This window comes from Panthera pardus, unplaced genomic scaffold (assembly GCF_024362965.1).
Source record: "Panthera pardus isolate Hobbes unplaced genomic scaffold, ASM2436296v1 HiC_scaffold_22, whole genome shotgun sequence".
NCBI classification, from domain to species: Eukaryota; Metazoa; Chordata; class Mammalia; order Carnivora; family Felidae; genus Panthera; species Panthera pardus.
The window spans coordinates 47,776,918-47,792,000 of NW_026526788.1; the positions used below are offsets into that span (position 1 = coordinate 47,776,918).

Below are 15,083 nucleotides of genomic sequence, written 5' to 3' on the forward strand. Positions count from 1 at the left end.
GGTGATTTCAGAGTGAAGCCCTGGGCACTCCAGAGTCAGCCTCCTGGCTCCCACCCTCAGAGCCTGTGCTCCATGTGGCCCAAGAGAAAACAGCATTTCCCCAAATGTGCCCGCTCGGGTTTGGGGGGAACTTATCACCAGGGTACCTGGGGGTATCTCAGTGGCTCCAGCTCACAAGTCCTGTTGTGTCATTGGGGGTGTGTTGTCCATGCTGAGGGCTGAGACAGAACCTGCACCAGCTCAGCTTGCAGACCAGGTGGCTCCGTCCTCACTGTCCCCATCCCTCCCTCCACCCAGGGGGCTTCTCAGCTGTGGGGCCAAAATGTAGGCTGTTGTCCAGAGCCCTGCTCTCCGGCAGGTCCAGCGGCCAGGGCCTCGCTTCACATGACCTAAGGTCTGGGCCAGCCCTGGGTCCTCCAGCCTGGAGGCGTCTGGCAAGGAAGGAGGTGAGGGTGAAGAATAGGGGAGAGGAAGGGTCTCCTTCCTCAGAGAGGCAGGTGAGGCATCAGAGAACTCAAAATAATCAGGCCTGAGGACCCATTACCCTGCTCCCTTCGGCCAGGTCAGAGCTGGCTGACCCTGGTCAGTGCTCAAGGGACAGAGGGGAGAGGAGGAGGGCAGAGCTGGGGCCACATTCAAGTTCACAGCCTGCTTCAGTGTCCTCTGTCTCTTCTGTGGGCTATCAAACTATTTTCTTCCTTTCCTCTTCCCTTCCTACTTTTTTTTTTTTCTGTTTTAAAATTGCTTTTCACTTTAAAAATGTTTATCTGCCCTCTTTTTGAAACATTTAAAAAAGTTTATTTATTTTGAGAGCGAGAGAGCCAGGGAGAGCCACTGAGCAATCAGGAGCAGGGGAGGAGCGGAGAGAGAGGGAGAGAGAGAGAGAGAGAGAGAGAGAGAGAGAATCCCAAGCAGGCTCCCTGCCATCAGCACAGAGCTCGACGTGGGGCTCAATCTCACAAACCGTGGGATCATGACCTGAGCCGAAACCAAGAGTCAGATGCCCAACCGACTGAGCCAGCCTGCGTCCCTATCTGCCCTCTTTTATGTGTGTTGAGTGGGGAGGCAGAATGTAAACCATACATTGAAAAGTTTCAGACAAGTAATTTACTCAGTTTCCTTATCTGTAAGATGCGGTCACCAACCCTGCCCTCCACACCCCACAGGGTTGGGAAATGGGGCACGTACTCTTGGAGATGGAGTTAGAAACAGCATATACGAATGCCTGCATCTGCCACAACCTGCTGGTCCCTGACCTTCGCTGGCAAATAAGTGTGGGGCAGCCTTCAGCCAGAACATCCGTAGGAGGCGGCGGGGAGGGCTGACCTGGGAGTGGGTGCTGGCTGGTGCCCACAGGGGTTGGGCTTGCCTCGCTGTAGCCCCTTCTACGAAGCTGTGTGAACCAGGGTCAGAGGGAGGCAACTAAGGATGAGTGAGCTTGGCCAATTCTCCCCAAGCTCAAAACCACGTGGCTGCATTTGGGACATCATACAGGGCTCTGGCTCCTCTGCTAATATGTACTGAGATGAAAGAAGCTAATGATATCTTCAGAAGGTGTCCCCCCACCCCCCCCCCCCACCAAAAAAAGAATAAAGGGCCGGGGGAAGGGGTTTCTGGCATTATTCCAAGCTTCCCATGAGACACAACAGCCTAGGAGAGAGTCCCTGTGATGGGGGTCCTATGGAGAAGTCTCTTCCCCACAGCCACCAGTGGAGTGGGAAAGGACACAATGACCTGAACAGGGGGCAGCCTGGCAAGCGCTTTGGAGCTCTCAGGGGAACTCGTCCACGGCAGAGTACTCACCCCAGGTGCCAGTGGTCTGTCAACTGCCTGTCATTTCTGCCTCCAGGCCTTAGAGGAAGGGGGGGTCATTTTAAGAGGGAAGGGGATCCTGACTTTCCCCACCCTGGGAGGGACAGAGACCCTGAGCCCAGGCATGCTCCTCCCCTTTCTTCTCCTGCCCAGGAGCCTGGCGCCAAGGATGGGGACTGGGTGTTGTACGTGCTCACGGCCACCAGGGGGAGCATCAGAGGCGGGCTCCCTGAGGGGGCCACACGCCCCTGCACGACATAAGGGTCCTGCTTTTCATCACAGCGATATATTTACCCACTGGTATTTCCAGGTGGTCCATTTTTCTCTCAAGAAGCCACCCAGCCTGGTTAAAATGCTTTGCTATCTTTCAAAAGGCACAGATGGCTCCAGCTTGCTCAAGCTCTTCATTGTAATACAAGCAAAAGTATCCAAAAGCAAAGTTTATAATACAATAGAGGAAGCGGGTGCCTGGGCCTCCTGAGTGGGGATTCCTTTGCCCTTTGGAAGCTGGGGGAGAGTTCACAGGGAAACACTTGACCTAGGGCGTGGCCCCTGCTCCCTGACACACTTCATCTCTCCAAGGGCTCTGGACCCCCGAGGAGACGGTGGCAGAGGGGGTGTCCCCAAACTGTGGCAGGCCACAGTTGCTCTGGGGGAAACCTAGTGACAATGGGTGGGGGGGGAGGTCTCTTCTGGGCCCCACATGGCTCTGTGAGGGCGCAGCCTGTGCTGAGCCCCTTGGTAGCTGGAAGTCCCCTTAGCTTGCTGATTGAAGGTGACAAGCAGCTGCCTGCATCCCCGAGGCCCCTCAAAGCTTAATGCTGGTAATGCTGTTGCTGTGTTACAAATTCGGCGCCCACGCCTTGCAGCCACGCTGGCACCTTCCACTTGCTGCAGTGTTTACCTTGCTGGAGACTTCAACTCTGAAGGCCTCAATCTCTTTGTCTGGAAAATGGCCATTCTGATGTCACAAAGCTCTTGTATTGTGAGAAACGAGTCGGAGGCAAAGTGCCTGGTGCCTGTCTGCCCCACCCCTGAGGAGAAGCCGGCCTGGGGTGGCCCCACAGTGCAAGTGCCTGCAACTGGGAATTCTCCGAGGTCCAGGAGGTCCCGGGGCTGCATTCCGAGAAACGGCAGAGGCCTGAACACCGGGTGGTGGGTGGGTCGCTAGGCCCTTGGTGTCCAGGAACCAGTCATGCATTTCAGCATCAGAACTCGGTGCTGCCCAGGCCTACAGCCCGTCTCTATAGTGTCGATCACCTCCCAAAGACACATACTCCCTCAGGCTGGCATCCCCTTGATGGCTAAGGCTGTGGAAGTTTCCTGCAAGGTGCTTTCTGGCTCCGGGGAGATCACGTCAGGTCCTCATACCTTTTGTAGGTTAGGAACATGAAAATCCCCAACTGCGGGGCGTTAACTTCTTACCACGGGGCCCGTCGAGAATACCTCTTCCCCTTTTTGGGTCTCTCACTTTTCCACGTGGCCTGTCCCATCACACACAAACACAGGGCACAGGTTTGGGGCTTCCCAGCCCTGTTCCCCACACAACTGCTCCTATAGAGGGGACTGTCTTGGGGAATCCCAAGAGTCAAGACCAAACTCTAAGAGTAGCAGTTCTCAAACTTGGCCTTCATCGCAATCCCCTGGAGGGCTTGTTAAAACACAGCTGGGAAGATAAAGAGTTTCTGAGTCAGGAGGCCTGGGGGAAGGACGATGATAAGAATTTGCATTTCTAGCCAGTTCCCAGGTGACTTTGAGGCTGCTGAGCAGAAACCACCTGTTGAGAGCTCCTGGGTCTTACATCAATCACTGAATGGCCCAGGGCTAAGAAGCAGGGTGCAGCCAGAAGACCCCATCGCATGCCTCCAGCACAAGGACTGAAGTGGGTCCAACTCCTCGCTTAGCATAGATTAAACTGTCCAGCACACTGGAGCTCGGGACTCATCTCAGCTTGCCCTGGGCCTGCACTTGCCGGTTAGTCACCCAGCATCTGTGCTCAGGTGCTACACCGTGCCTGGCCGGGGGACACGAAGCCGGGCAGCAAGAAAAGAAACAGCAAAAGCAGAGATAGCAGGGCGGTGGCATCAGAGCCCTTCCAGCAGCAGTACAGAGCAGGGTAAGTGGCCGATAAGACGCGTATCAGAGAGGCTGCTCTGCAGAAAGAAGAGCGGGAGCGAAGGAACAGTGCAGAGGGGCTGGGAGACAAGCTGTCAGGGCTGGCCCCAGGCCCTGTGCAGGGCGGCGGGTCCAGGGGAGGTGGCGTGCGAGGTTGGCGCAATTCCAGGTCGCACTACTGGCAGGCCAGTGCTGCCTGGACTGGGAGCCAGCTGCTTCCCTCCCCTCCAGGCTCCGGAGCTGTGTGACAGTAGCCTGGCCTGGGCTGCGTTTCACCTACGGACGTGTTTTGTTTAGCCCGCTTGGTGTTTCGAGGTTTGGGAAATTGCACATGAAATTCCAGATGTCTGACTTCTCTGGCTCCCTGGAGCCCATCTTCCTGCACAGCAGCAACGGGTTCGGTCCGCAGGGCGACAGCGTCTGCAGACAGCACGTGCTCTCGAGTCCTCCACTCCCCACGCCTGCCCTGTCTCTCCCGTTCTGACCTGCCCAGCTACGTGAGCATCTTTTGGGGAGCTCTCCTCCGTTTCAAGCCTTCTCTGATGTCTATTCTGATTGGCAACCACAGAGACTGCTCCCACTTCTTGATTGCCCTGTGAACTTGGGCAAACCCGAGCCCTGTGCTGAGTTCCTTATTTGTGCTGTGGGCTGGGCACAGAAGGGACTGGCTGTGCGGTCTTAAAGATTTTAGTCTCCAGGGTCCTGGCAATTCACGTAGGCAAAAATCTCAGGTGGAAGGAGAAGAACTGCAGGTGATTATTTCCATCTGCTCTGAACTCTTGCTGGGGGAGGGAGAGGGAGGGGACGCTCTGACCCTCAGCACCCCTTACAGGACGTCCGGGAGAGAGAGCTGGTAACCTGGTCTCTAACTCAGAAGATGGGCGGCCTCATACTTCATTATCCTAACTGGGACACTTCTCAGAGTGAAGGGAAAGGTCTTAATAATGACCCTGGAATAGCAGGTATAAACCAGGACTGTCTTCAGCAATCCAAGATAAACGGTGACCTATGAATAAAGAAGAGAAACTGGCCTTACCTCTCGATGTCTCAGCTGAAAGCTTCTGCCCTCGTGGTAGCAGTTGTAAGTTTTTAGCAAGCTTAAGAGCTCCGACCTAAAAAGGTAAACACACATATAATCTTGGGGCGTGGCAGGGCTTTGGGACGTGATGATACAGGTCTCTCCAGCCACACATAATCAGTTTAGAGACTAGACTCTGCCATCAGACACATGCCTTTTAGTCTTCTAGAGGTTTCCACATGACAGACCTTGTGTAAGGTGTAGGGCTGGGAAAAGAAGGAAGTGAGCTCACAGACGGCCCATAGAATTGTGCAAATGGTGTTTGCATGCTTTCACTATCACAGATAAGAGTTCCCGAAAATCTCCATGTACTTTACTTCTGAGTCATTTCCTCAATAAATCCCCCGGGATTGGATTATTGGCATTTGAAAGACTCTTGCTTCCCCCCTCGGCTCCCCCCCCCACCAATATTACTTCCTGTGAGTGCCTGGTGTGGCTGCTCTGGGGGCATCATGAGGGGTGTCTGCCTCTTCCTCATCCTGGCTTTCTGGAGGTCTGACCAAGAGGTGAAGGTGACAGCTGTGAGATAAGATCCCGAAGGTCTGAGGGAGGCCACTCTGCCCAAACGCCTTCTCCCCAGAATAAAGGGAAGCCTTAGCGGATAGAAGCCGGTCCCTGTGCCCAAGCTGGGCTCTGCTGGGGAGTGCAGTCCAACAGATAAGAAATGCAAGGCACACGTGTGCTTCTAACCCTTCCAGCGGTCACATCACGAAGGAAAACAAAACAGGTGAAATTAATTTTCATAATGCATTTTATTTTATGACACAATATATCTAAAATATTTTCATGTCCACATGTAATCAATATGAACATGATGAATGAGGCCTTATTCATTATTTTATTTTGTAATAAGTGTTTGCCACCTGTATTTCGTATTAATATATGAACGTTTTACATAAATGTTATTAACGAGATCTTGTTCATTATTGTATTTCGTAATATGTCCTTGCCACCTGTCTTTTATATTAACTGTACTTCTCTGCCTGTAAGTCATGTGCTTGGCGGCCACACGTGGAAGTCACTCCCCTGCTGGCCGGGGCCGCTTTAGAACCTCTCTGGGCAGTGCCTTCACTGACACTGGAGCACTCCAGGGAGTGGATAAGCAAAACCCGCCGTTGGTGCCCTGGTGTGCTGCCTGATGTGGGGATGACGGTAACTGATGACGGAAGTGATTCACCTGTGGTTCAGTTAATGTTATGGCATTAACATTGCAAGAGTCAATGCTGCATATTCGCTGTGCTTGTAGGTGTATCAATGCTGAACATAAACTTATTAGGATATATACACATGAAATTAATCACGTTATGGCTATTATTATGACTTTCCCCAAAACTATATTTTTTTGAGAGAGAGAGAAAGAGAGACAGAGAGAGAGAACGAGCAAGCAGGGGAGAGAGGCAGAGAGAGAGAGAATGAGAGAATCCTAAGCAGGCTCTACCATCCCAGGACCCTGGGATCATGACCTGAGTTGAAGTCAAGAGTTAGCTGCTCAACCGACCGAGCCACCCAGGCGTACCTACTGTTATTCTCATTATAAAATTTAAACCGGGGATGTGAGAGTATGGGCAGCACTGTGAATGGGATGCTGTCTGTTTTCTCAGGTGTCTAACTGGAGGACCCAGGAAGCAGCTCAGCAAAAGCTAGGAGGCTGGCTTTTCTTCAAGGAGGCAAATAGGAGCTGCCCAAATCTAGAAAATATTTGGGCCCAGCACGCAAAAAGCAAGAGAAAATGAAAACTTACGTTAGTTCAGAAATACATTTGAATAAATACTCCAAGCATTTTTTTTATGATAAGACGGAGTAAATAAAATTGAAAATAAGCCAAGCTAAAAAATCATCATGTCAATAAAATAGGCTTTTTTCAAGAACAACTCTAAACCTATTTTGAGTTTTATTTTTTCCCCAAACTGTTTGACACAATAAGAGTAGTAGTATTGCTCTAGCTTTTGTTTTTTTTCTTTTTCAACTTTTTTTTTTTTTTTTTAATTTTTTTATTTTTGGGACAGAGAGAGACAGAGCATGAACGGGGGAGGGGCAGAGAGAGAGGGAGACACAGAATCGGAAACAGGCTCCAGGCTCCGAGCCATCAGCCCAGAGCCTGACGCGGGGCTCGAACTCACGGACCGCGAGATCATGACCTGGCTGAAGTCGGACGCTTAACCGACTGCGCCACCCAGGCGCCCCAAGCTTTTGAATAAATTAAATGCCATCTGTGCAGAGTCACAGTGGACATGGCCATGCTTTCCTGCTTTTGCGGGCCTGAGGGGGCAGGGGTCAAACCCTCAACCCAAAGAGATCCTTGATCTCCAGGGCGCCAGGCTTCAGAAAGAAGTGCCCCCATCACTGTCCCTGGGGCAGGCACATGGTCCTATCTATGAAAAGTGCCCAGAATCCCTCTACCCAAAGGCTGCCCATGGCAGGGAGTGACCACCAGACCCCCTCCCTGTACACAAAGGCTTACTTCAGGATAGACTTGCTGTCACTGATGGGAACATGAGAACTGGGTGGACAATCTTCCTTCATGTTCTCCTCTTGTCTGTAGCATCAGGGAGGCTACCTGCAGGGAAGAGGAGGAAGAGCATACAGACAGGTGAGCCGGAGAAGGAAGTGCTGGCCAGTGCAGTGCCCAGAGCCCTGTTGTGCAGGCCTTGTGGCTCCAGCCTCACCTCCCCCCTCCCCCCTTCCACCCCGGGGCACAGGGTGGCCATAGCTCTGAAGGATCAGGTTCAGAGGACTTAATGGGGTCCCACACCCCACACGGGGCAGCCACGTTTCCCTCGGCGGGAGACAAGGTCAGAACTGCTGAGCTAGCTGGCACCCAGTACCAGCCCAACAGCCGCCCTCCCCGAACCTCTCCATAATCCCTAGGGATCTGGATCCGTCTCCTAAACGTTTCAGACCACAGGCTCTCTTGCCTCAGCTGGGACACCCTAAATGATGGCTACTGCCTCCATCACTCCTCCAGCCCCCCAAAGCACCCTGGGCCTTTCTCCTCCATTCCCACTGAGCTCAGGCTGGTGGCCCTTTGGAACCAGCACACTGGGCCGGCTCTCCTGGTGATGGGTTAGTCGGTACTGGGGTCACTACATGCTGGAGACCGTGTTGAGCATTTTCTATGAATTATCGTTTTTACTCCTTACAACAACGGTATAAGGTAAGTACTATCCTCATACCATTTTATGGGCGAGAAAACAGGGACAGAAGTTAAGAACTTTGCCCAAGATTCCCAGTGAATCGGTGGCAAAGTCATTGTTTGAACATAAGCATTTGGATCCTAGATCCTGGTCACTAAAACCCATCTCGCACAGTGACTTAGACCCTCCAGACTTCCTTTTCTTATCGATGCAATGGGGTAATCTCTATAAAGATTATAAGATTGCTAGTTGATTCACACATGAAACCGTGTATTCACAACCCAGAAGGCTTCACGGAGTTTCTTAAACCCTCCTGGGGAAATCCACTAGTGTTTTTTTCTATCTTGTTGGCATCTTCCGCGCAGATTTCTACTACTTTCCCTCTCCAACTTACCCTGGCTGAGAGCTTTCTCATTGAGGCCCCCCGTGTGTCAGGCAGTGAGCCACAGTACCTCTCTCTCTCCCTATCCCAGTCATGGCCCTGTCTCTACCTTTCCTCTCAAGTTGCAGCTAGGACTCTGAGGGGTTAAGTCATACTGGGAAGTGGCACAGACAGGGCATACAGCCTGTCCTTCATATCACAGAGTGGCTCCTTCCCCAAACCCCAATATCTGTTCACACAAACCTGGCTCAGTCGGGTCTTTCCCACCTCTGTGTGTGTGCAAATGTTCCTGGGGGTTCGGGGTCAGGTTCAACTGCTGCTGTGTCAATGCCCTCAAAGTGGACAGGGTGCTCCGTCCCCTTGGGCCCTGACTCCCTAGCTGAACACACTCTCCTCCCACTTGTTTGATATCACCCACAAACAACACAGGCTTGCTTTCTGTGTTGGTGTGTCAGGCCTGAATGAGCATTTGATTCTGGAAGCAGGGGAAACAGGGAGAAGGGGAATGAATTGAGGGAGGTGGGCTTCTCAGTGACCTCAGAATCATCCTAAAAATACCTCCCTTCTCCCTGGGTCTAGAGAGAAGCAAAACAGGATCTAGACAGAGGTCAGACCCTACCTATATAGGGCACAGGGCAGGGCACTGTGGGGTTCTGGAGCGGGGGCCTCACTGCTGGGCAATAGGATTTCAAAATCGGGTTTCAGTTCCTCAGCACCTCAGTCTCCAGTGGAAAAAACTGCTCTGCAAGGCTCCCTCTCTGAGGAGTTCCTCAAACACTTCCATGCAGAGCTGGCTTCAGCCCAAGAAAAAAGTATCTGAGTTTCTCACTCAACACTGTTTCTGTGGGTCCCTGGCACAACTGTGTCTTGCTTTACACAGGCTCATTACTGGAAGGGAAGAGCTGGATTTACCCAGAAGTAACAGCAGGCAGTTTTCCCTCTGGCCTCCTCTGTAGCCAGCTTCTCTCCCACCCCTTCTCACTTCCTGCTCTCAGCTCTAGCTTCCCCGAGCTGCTCTCATCTCGCCTACTGTGCTCTCTGCTTTGTTCTCCTTTTGGGTCTTGATGGAGCTATTCTCTGTCCAGAAAACAGCCCACTGCTTGCCCTGTATTCTGCAAGCTAGCTCTGCCAGGAAACCCTTGCCAGAGTGGTCCCCTCCTCTAGTATAAGGAAAGGCTCCTCTCTAGTCTAGCACCTGTTCTGGGCTCCTGGATGTTCTGGGCCCGCAGGGCCTGACCCATTGAGTGGGGAGCTGACAGGACGATGGGGGAGTACAAGTGGGGGAGGTGGGAGGGGAGGCTGAAGCCGCAGACTTCTGCACCACGGATGATACTTTTCTGGCTCACCTCTTGTTTCCAGCCCCGAGCCCGAGCCTGACACACAGCAAGAGGCCCATAGATGTCTACTAAATTATTGGATGGATTTGAGAAGCCTCATGGGGTCCTCCAAAGTCAACTTTCCCAGAGTTGTGCATCCTCAATTGGAATAAAACACGTAAAAGTCTCCAGGGGCTAGGAAAGTGACTCAGCTGAGACACTGGTCAGTGGAGTCCATGGGGAACAGGGAGACACATTCCTTCTCTGGAGGGGCAGCTCTTCTGGCGTTTCATGAGAAGCCAGAAATCTGCATCTGTAAAGGCTGTATTTCACTGTTTGGAGTTGGACACTGTGGCGGAGACATTGCCCCTGGGATGATCTGTGATAACTCACATTCCTCCACCCCCCCCCCCCCCGGGTGGCCATGTGACTAACATGTCACACGCTACACATAAGAGGTGTTGTGTGTGTCACTCTCAGACTAGTGCACTCAAGCCAGCCTGTGACCCCGTTCTTTGCCGTGGTGATCCAGAAAGCCACATGTCCCGATTGGTGCAGCTTCCAGATGGTCAGCCTAGGTCCCAGAGCGCCTCTGCCGACTAGAGCTCTCTGCCAACCCACGGCGGATATGGACTGGGAAAGGGATTTAAATAAATCTAAGCTGCTGGTGTCTCAGGGATCTGTTACTGCAGCATAATCTACACAATCCTAAGGCCGTAAATTATTCAATTAAAACTATATAGTTAAAAATAAAATGTAGCTAGACAAAACATACTCGCAATACAGATGCCTTTAGCGGGGCTCTGGCGTGTGACTTCTGATTCATGACAGGACCCAGTTTACAATACTTTGATTCTCCTACAGCATGTGGGGACTATGCTGATTTTGATCTATTTAGGAGGAATACTTATAAGTGAAATCTCTGTAAGTCAAGCAGTGATCAGTTACAGCTCTGGGCCAGGGGCTGCTAAAGACCCTCATGGCTCTAGCTTCCTGCCTTTTCCTCTCCGAGCCTTCATTTTCCCATCTGTACAATGGGGATATTGATCTCCAGCAGGTTAGACGTTTTCTTAACTATAGAAGACTTTTTTTTTAATTATAATTTTTTTTATGATAATGTCAAGTTTAATCTGCCAAATATACAAGTGGGGCTTGTGGAGCATGTTCTCCCTGGGTGTCGCACAGGAAACAGAGGTTTCTTGAAATGATCAACGGGCAAGGTTAAGAATGGGCCCTGGCTCTAGCCAGAAGGGTGGGAATGGGGCGGGGAAGGGCAGAGGGGACTGGCTGGGGAGGAGCCGTGACCCTCAGGGACTCAGGGCCACAGGCTCCTGGACAACAGCCCCTCTGAGTGAGCACCCAGGCAACACAGACCAGGGCTGGTTGTCAGCAGCCGTCCCTCCGCGCAACCAGCCCCTACTGTGCCATCTACAGGACAAACGGAAGCTCTTCGTACCCCACCTCCCAGGCTTCCCCAACAAGAGTTCTGAATTCTTAAAACGGCAAAAACATTCAAATGGTTACGTATGAAATGCTGTCCTGCATCTTTCTGTCTCGAAGATGGCAGCTGCCCCTTCCCACCCCACCATGCCCCACCCCGCGATGTTTTTTTTTTTTTAATTTTATTTATTTTTTATAGAGAGACAGCACAAGTGGGGGAGGGGCAGAGAGAGACGGAAATATAGAATCCGAAGCAGGCTCCAGGCTCCGAGCTGTCAGCACAGAGCCCGACGCGGGGCTCGAATCCACAAACCGCGAGATCATGACCTGAGATGAAGTCGGACGCTTAACCAACTGAGCCACCCAGGCGCCCCTCCCCCAAACGCTTTCTAGGCCAAGATGAAATGGAAGCCTGGTTCCACCGAACTTTGTTCACATGGAATATTTATGCAAATCAGATTAAAAGGGGCTGCTCGGGTTGACAGTGAGGTGGGTGGCCGGGACCCCCCATTCAGGGCTTTGCCTAGGGCTCTGTATAATATTATTTGCAAAGCACGGTACAAAGTAACACATGAAACCTTCCAAGCACTGGCTTTCGGGAGAACTTTGCCCTCCAGAATCTGCTTTTTAAAAGGACATGACCAACAGGCCGAGCGGCTCTAGCCGGAGTCAGGTGGCATCAGCTGGGGGATGGGGTCAGGAAGAAAGTGGAGAAGGGTCCTGGATTATAGGTGGTCAAGTGAAGAAGGAAGGGGGAAGGCAGCCCATAAAGTAAATACCTTAGCTCGGCAGGAATGGAGAATGGGGTTGTACACTGTCCCAGGGGAGGGCAGGAAATGAGTGAGCAAGGCTGGAGGTAGGCAATAAAGGGCCCACTTCAACAAAGGGGGTCTCTTCCAACTTGCTGGGCTGGGTCTGAGCCTTATGTGGTGGGAACCTTGGCCCCTAGAAAAACAGTATCTTCTTTGAGAGAATGACGGACTTCTGATATGCATCATCTGTCTGTCTGATTCTCACATGTCCACCCTTCCACCCGGAGGAGACAATGTCTCCACCTCCCTGAGTTCCAGACCTGAGCTTGCGGTCACTCATAAGATCTCCATTCCAAATCTGAACACTGTGCCTTTGTGCCTCCTTTACCAGACTGAATGTTGAGATGATTTTCATTCATTTTGATAATCCCAGTGTCTTGTAGAGCTCTAAAGTGAGGTGTACATGCACCTTAGAGGTGCCCTAGAGATAAGTGCCGAATGAGAGAGTTGCAAGGGAGGGAGAGAGAGAAGAGAGCAACAGGAAGAAAGCAAACAGAGATCCCTCTCTGTTTGGAACATGTACCTGAAACTGCCCCTTTTTAAATATTCACTCTCTTCGTGCACTGGACACGGCCTTAGCGAATCTCTTAGTGGAGTGCTTTTCAACCTTTAATAAAAAGCACAATCTCATATTTACAGGCAGAAGTCCAACGCACAAATGGATTATAGCAAAGCTACTTTGTGGGGTGCCTAGGTGGCTCAGTCGGTTAAGCATCCAACTTGGGCTCAGCTCATGATCTCGTGGTTCACGAGTTCAAGCCCCGCATCAGGCTCTCTGCTGTGAGCACAGAGCCTGCTTTGGATCCTCTGTCCCCCTTTCTCTCTCTGCCCCTCTCCTGTTCTCACTCTTAAAAATAAATACACATTTAAAAATTTTAAAAATAAAAATCTTAAAAAAAAAAAAAAAGCAAGGTTACTTTGGTTGAAGCTGGAGCGGGGGAGAGGACGGGCTGGGGCTGGCCTGCCACCCTGGCGCAGTCCAAAAACCAGAGTGACAGATGCAGCTGGGCAGGCCAACCCTCTGGCCCTAGGATCCAGCCCTCTTTGTCCTGGCCTCCACCCCTCCCCCAGGGCCCCAGGGCACACAGCTCAGGTCTCCGGGTTTTCTTCCCCAGGCCAGACTAGGCTCTGTTCCCAACCAGAGACTCATACAGCAGCCAGGGCTCCTTGTCCCCCAGAGAAGGGCCCCCGGGGCGACCTGCCAGCCATGGTTACCTACCTGTCCCCAGTGAACAAGCAGTGAACTGTTTTTGCTTTCCACTTCAGTGGCTGCTCCGTCAGCCATGCAGAGGGGCTGCTGAGGACAGCAGGCACCACAGCCTGCCCTTGCTATTGTCTCTGGCCTTTGGTTTGGGACAAAGGACACTGAAGCCTTTACAACTGCTAGGCTTGGCCCATCTCTCCCTTGTTTGTGGTCATGGAGCCGGTTATCACAGAAGGCAGCTTTGTGGCCCTTCGGGTCACCATGACAGCCCGATTCCTACTGGCCAGGGCCGAAGGGGAAAGAAAGGCTAAGAGAGTGGGGTTTCCAAGAAGCCAACTGAGTACATTTGAAAGCCTTTTCTTTCACGACTCCGCGCTGCCTACTTTTCCCTCTTACAATGCCCTCTCTTTTCCTGAAATGATGGCAAAAATAGATGGTCATTGTCCTCACTTGGCAAAATGGTCAATGCGTCACTATCCAAATTAAAATGCTCCGGGGGGGGCGCCTGGGTGGCGCAGTCGGTTAAGCGTCCGACTTCAGCCAGGTCATGATCTCGCGGTCCGTGAGTTCAAGCCCCGCGTCGGGCTCTGGGCTGATGGCTCGGAGCCTGGAGCCTGTTTCCGATTCTGTGTCTCCCTCTCTCTCTGCCCCTCCCCGTTCATGCTCTGTCTCTCTCTGTCCCAAAAATAAATAAAAAAACGTTGAAAAAAAAAAAATTTTAAAATGCTCCGGGGATGTCTGTGAGATCTGGGGGCTTGGTAACCTCTGTTCTAACGTTTCATCAAGTTATGATTATTCTCTTATTTAGGCATGATTACAATCCAATGTGTAAATAAAGCGACGCGGGAAGCAAAAGAAAGGAGGACAGAGGTGTGGGGCCCAGGATGCTCCTGCCAGAAGGAGGCAGGCTCCGAGAGAGAGGGCAGGTGCAGGGACACTGCCTCGCATTCCTGGGAAGCCGATGTACTCCGCTCAGTAGCCCATGACCAGCCAGGGGCAGCAGGGGGCACTGGAAAGAAGGGGCCTTAAAGGGCCCCCCTCCAACCCCCCAGCACCTGTCAGCCAGCAAATGGCGGAGCTTGGCCATGAAGGAAGCTGCAGTGCCTGCTGGTACCAGCTGCCTCCGAGAGGACGTCTGGCCACACACGGGCTGCCCCTCAGAGACACATTTTTGCTGAGAAAGCCAGTTGTTGGGATGCAGACAGCAGACAGCGACTCAGCAGCTGCTGCCCCCCGCCCCTCCACACTGCTGTCCTTACCCTCCCCTCCATATCCATGGCTGTCCACCCCCCTCCCTCTGCCGCCATCTGCCCGCTGGCTCAGCCACAGCCCTCCTTGCCTCAGCACGGTAGCTGGGAAGGAGGTCCCAGGAGGACACTGTGCACACTCCAGATGGTGGTGATGGTGGCTGAGAGAGGGCAGGAGAGGTGGCCGCAGAGACAGCAGCCACTCCACTCACTGCCTTTTCCTGGGCTGACTCACGGACCTCAACTCGCCTTTACTGCATCCTCCCGCCTCCTGGGCTCCCACCAACAGGTCTCCCTGAGCCCATTCTGGCACCCGGGTCTCCCTGACACCATCGCCCTTCCTCTGAAGAGCCTGGCCCTCTGTCCACACGTAGGCTGGCCTTCCTTACGGCTTCTCACCCGAGCGCACAGGCAGTGCTCACCCAGCCCCCTGTGGCAGGATTTTGGGCTTCTGCTCTTGCTCTCAAGGCACGGCAGCTTGAGGCAAGAAAGCCATTTCCGACCCTCCTGCTCGCTCTGTCACACACACGGACCCTTCCTTGC

General features: G+C 52.5%; 1 protein-coding gene and 1 long non-coding RNA gene across 3 annotated transcripts in view; one reads left to right on the forward strand and one right to left on the reverse strand.

Moving 5' to 3' along the window:
* The window catches only part of RASSF4 (Ras association domain family member 4), a 33,110-nt gene that overhangs the window by 15,033 nt on the left and 2,994 nt on the right, over positions 1 to 15,083 (reverse strand). For both annotated transcript variants that reach the window (XM_019444988.2, XM_019444986.2), the window contains exons 2-3: positions 7,467 to 7,562; positions 4,964 to 5,039 (exon numbers count right to left, since the gene is read on the reverse strand). In XM_019444988.2, coding sequence (XP_019300533.1) covers positions 4,964 to 5,039; positions 7,467 to 7,528 — 138 coding nt within the window. In that variant the 5' untranslated portion in view covers positions 7,529 to 7,562. The remainder of the gene's footprint in view (positions 1 to 4,963; positions 5,040 to 7,466; positions 7,563 to 15,083) is intronic.
* On the forward strand, positions 2,453 to 6,876 carry LOC128779018 (uncharacterized). The gene is made up of 2 exons (XR_008424865.1): positions 2,453 to 4,679; positions 4,760 to 6,876. It is a non-coding gene; the product is annotated as an uncharacterized LOC128779018 (long non-coding RNA).